The 5,000-nt window shown below is 33.7% G+C and overlaps 1 protein-coding gene across 2 annotated transcripts in view; it reads left to right on the top strand.

Annotated features, from left to right (window-relative positions):
* Positions 1-5,000, top strand: part of LOC106871152 (uncharacterized) — a 91,145-nt gene that overhangs the window by 63,938 nt on the left and 22,207 nt on the right. For both annotated transcript variants that reach the window (XM_089342986.1, XM_089342987.1), the window contains exon 3: positions 3,405-3,569. In XM_089342986.1, coding sequence (XP_089199112.1) covers positions 3,405-3,569 — 165 coding nt within the window. The remainder of the gene's footprint in view (positions 1-3,404; positions 3,570-5,000) is intronic.

Here is a 5,000-nt window from a genome sequence, read left to right as displayed (position 1 = left end):
GTCTGAAAGTTAGTCTGTAATGTCAAGCTGACTGTTGTCTCATTATTTCCAACCAATTGTTTTCTGCAAACACTTAAGTGGATATCTGACATAAACATCCTTATGTCCGTTTTTTTTTGTTTTTTTTCCTTTTTCCTTTTTTCCTTAATTCACAATTCACCAATCCACTAGTGAGCATATATGATTGAATGTGTGTGTGTGTGTGTGTGTGTGTGTAACATATGTAATATACATGTAATATATATGTGCGTGTCTGTATGTACACATGCATGTGTATATGTTTATATACATACACACATACACACACACACACATAATATATACATATGCATTAAATTCTGGTGGCTCAACTTAAGTACCATATTCATCTGAATCTATACATATATATATATAAATATATATATATATATATATATATATATATATATATATATATATATATATGTGTGTGTGTGCGTGTGTGTGTGTGTGTGTGTATATATATATATATATATATGTGTGTGTGTGTGTATAATATATATAATATGCATGTAATATATACGTGCGTGTCTGTATGTACACATGCATATATATATATATATATATATATATATATATATATATATATATGTTTATATACATACATACACACATACATACACACAAACACATAATATATACATAGACATTAAATTCTGGTCCGTCAACTTAAGTATCATATTCATCTGAATTTATGCATATTTATATATGTGTGTGTGTGTGTGTGTGTGTGTGTGTGTGTGTGTGTGTGTGTGTGTGTGTGTGTGTGTGTGTGTGTGTGTGTGTGTGTGTATGTGTGTGTGTGTGTGTGTGTATTATATATACATACATACATACAAACGTATGTGTGTATGTATGTATGTATGTATGTATGTACAATCAATGATCTGCAGTTGCCAATATTTTCCAATTACTTGCCGCAATAAAGATGAAAATGTCACACTAAAACTAAGGCAATAATTCCTGAAAAGGCGTATTACACCCGACTGCAGATGTAATAACAAGTGAACATCCGCTTTGTGTGTATACGTATATCAATCTATTAATATTTATCGTTATATTCCTCCACATCCACACACACACACACACTTAATATATGCGTAATGTTTAGTTTTTCGTCTGCATACTTGAACCTGCGATGTTGCTCTTTATGCTTTTCATGTTGCTATTTACTTAGTTGTCCCTAAAGAATCTCTTAGATGACGTTGGTTAAAATATTCAAACTTTGCACGGTTATACTGACCAGGTTGGGTTAAAACCACGAAGCGAAGGGTAAATGTCGTGCTATTGAACAGCCTCTGAAGAATATACATTCATATATTAAAGAACTTCAACAGAAAATTAATATTCTAATCCCAATATTAAAGCATTATGCTCGAAAGTATTATTTATTTATTGTTGATGCAGTTTTGTTGTAGATTGTCTGAGTACAAACGGAAGTGATTTGTATTCAGTGACATTTTAATGTAATATTTACTCCTCGTGCCAGAAGCATTCCGTCCAGTGGGTGTATGTAACTTGATCAGCTGGCCGATCTTACTCAGGTTACTTCGTTGTTCGTCAATAACTTCCATGACTGCTGGATGGTTGGTCGGGTGGATGGTAGTAGTCTAAGTACGTTTGTACTAATGCACTTCAGAAACTTGGTGATTCTAATCATTGATCTTACAGAGGCTCTTTAGACGGTACAGAATCACGTGATGACCCTTCCACCGAAGCCGCACGTCTGCCATGTTGCTTGCCATGGTATCGTTTGTAATTCTAATCCGGGTGGCTGTCAGGTTCTATACTTTGTGCTAAAGGGTTGCCCGTGTTTGGTTCAGAACAACATATTGTATTTCCATACCCATCACTAACCCCTAATAACTTGGACACGCATGGGCAACCTTTCAAGAAGCGGGCCGTATGAGACATGACTCATCATCTCTGTCTCTCTCTTTCTCTCTCTCGCTCTCTGTTTCTCTTACTCTTTATCTCTCCCACTCTGTTTCTTTCGCTCTCTGTCTCTCTTGCTCTCTATCGTTCCCACTCTGTCTCTCTCTATCTCTCTCACTTTCTGTCTTTCTCGTGGTTCTGGGTTCAGTCCCACTGCGTGGCAGCTTGGGCAAGTGTCTTCTACTATAGCCTCGGACCGACCAAAGCCTTGTGAGTGGATTTGGTAGACGGAAACTGAAAGAAGCCCGTCGTATATATATGTATATATATATATATATGTGTGTGTGTGTGTGTGTCTGTGTTTGTCCCTCCAACTTCGCTTGACAACGGATGCTGGTGTGTTTACGTCCCTGTAACTTAGCGGTTCGACAAAAGAGTCCGACAGAATAAGTACTGGACTGTAAAAAGTCCTGGGGTTGATTTGTTCCATTAAAACTCTTCAAGGCGGTGCTCCACCATGGCCGCAAAGTGACTGAAACAGGTAAAAGAATAAAAAGATAAATGTTTGTATATAATATATATTGACGTCATAAGGAAGAGAGACAGCCTCACTCTTGGATAATATGTATAGAGCGCGAGACTAAAAGCCTTGAAAGCAGCTATTCAACGATTGAAATCAATAAAGATTTTAAAATTAACAGAATTCTGCTTTAAGCACGTCATATAACCTCTCATTTTTACTTTTTAGAATTTTCAGAATTTTTGTGAATCGTGAATTTTTTAATGAATTTCTTCAGAATTTTCGTGAATTTGTATTCTACACAAGGAATTCACACGACTATGAGAAACATTTTTTTCTAATTTTTCGAAATTAAAAAGAATTTTTTTTTTTCATTTTTTCGAATTTTTTTCGATTTTTAGAATTAAATTTTTTTTAAATAAGGACAGTCCAAATTTTTGGCTTAAATCTCAGTAATAGAATATCAAATGTATTTATGGGGAGAAAAAGATATTGGTAAACATCAATATGTAAAGACTGACTAACAAACGGGGAGCGCATGAGGTGGTCGTGAGATGTGCTAAAAATAATAGCTAAATAGCCCTTAAATCACGCACCAAAAAAATTTGGTGGGTTGGTTTGCATAATCGTATGAACTTTCGTGTGTAGAACACAAATTCGCAAAAATTTTCTGAAAATTCCAAGTATTAAAGAAAAGTCATGAGAGATATATAAGGGGGGCTTAGAGCAGAATTTCACTAAAAATTTAATATTCAGAAAGAGCCGTACAAACAAATATACATAGATACATAAATACATACATAGATGCATGCATACATACAACCCAGAATTGTCAAGCAAAGAAAGAGACCGGCTAACACTAACTTCACATATTCAGTCTATAAGTGGAACAGTAAAGATATGCAAGGCTTTCTTAAATTTCGATAGGTAATAATCAAGGTTGTTGTCATCCAAACTCCAATGATGGAATATATATATATATCTTCAACAGAGCGACAAAAGCCGCAGAACTTCAACGGTATCGGTTACTGGAATATATTTACAATAACGTGAGATATGTAGACTCATCAGAACTGGAGAGATTTGGCTATAACAACATAACAATGGAGGAGCTGTTCAAATCTGTTGCACACCAGAAAGAAGATATGATTATATCGTAAGTATTATGCTAGCTTTCTTGTTTCTTGCTTCTTGGGAGGAAGTGGTGTACACTTATTTCTTATATACCGATTATCACTTGTAACGTTTCTGGTGTCGTTGTCGTTACTAGAACGAATTTAATAAAGACAAAGATAGATAAAGACAAAGTCAGACTGCAAACGCAGAATGTATGGAAAAGGGTATTAAATCATTAATCATCTTCTCATGGAGTGCAATACACTAGCACAAAAGGATAATGAATTCTAACTTGTCTTTTATTGGAGCATTTACTATTATATTATGTAATGTGTCCTTTCTTTAAGATCGTAAAATAGTGTTTCACGAATTGACTTCCTAGAAACCCGTGTTTCGTGAAAAAATGCGGAGTTTCCGCATAATAAGATACTACTTCTTAAGGAAATTTAATAGAAATTTATTTTATGAAAAATATTGTTTTTACTATTTTCAAAATATTGGTCATTTTCTTATGAATAAGTTATCTCTCTTTAAAAACTCTTTTTACATTTAATGACTCATTAATGTTTACTGGGGTGAGAGTTATCTGTGAAATATAATTATCGTTTCCTCAGGTTGTTGACATTCGTTTAAGGGTTCTTCAATTTTAATTTTATTTACTATTTGTTTTTTGTTTTTTTGTTTTTTTTGCTTCCTTAATATGATCAGTTTCCATGGAAAGATCCCATAAAACTATGTAATCATCATTTACGACATTATGCGGTTCGTGTTCATACTTCTTTTTAGTCACTTCAAACCTACAAACCTGGTGGATAGCATTCTAATACACTTTTACCAAAACAGTCAATATCTTCGCTTATACCTCTTTTGTGTTAGCTTATTGCACTCGCTTAGAAGATAGTACTTCTGTCCTCTTTTCTACACATTCTGCTTTTGCACTCTGACTAGTTTTCATTGACTGGCTTTTATCAATCTTTGTCTTTATAAAATTCATTCCAATGCCTTGTACTTGAGCTGTTATAATTAGTGATTTAGTTTCCTGATGCATCAAGTTTCGGTTTCTCAGCCACATAGCATTCTTTACTGACAATGTTCTCAATTTATTGCATGAATTAATCGTTTTATTATTATTATTATTATTATTATTATTATTATTATTATTATTATTATTATTATTTATATAGAAAGGATTGAGGTAACTCCTCCTGAAGATATAGAGTCAAAATTAAAAGAAGAGTGCCATTTGCTATCTCGTGAACAATATTTCGACATCTTGCGTGTCTTCCACTGGTTCAAAAAATAAATTTGTCAATCTACTTCATTTTCGTTTATATAGAAAGGATTGAGGTAACTCTTCCTGAAGATATAGAGTCAAAATTAAAAGAAGAGTGCTATTTGCTATCTCGTGAACAATATTTCGACATCTTGCGTGTCTTCCACTGGTTCAAAAAATAAATTTGTCAATCTACTT

Source organism: Octopus bimaculoides, chromosome 26, assembly GCF_046866305.1.
Source record: "Octopus bimaculoides isolate indiv1 chromosome 26, ASM4686630v1, whole genome shotgun sequence".
NCBI lineage: Eukaryota > Metazoa > Mollusca > Cephalopoda > Octopoda > Octopodidae > Octopus > Octopus bimaculoides.
Note: the sequence above shows the minus strand (reverse complement) of the source record. Positions and strands in the feature narration are given on the sequence as shown.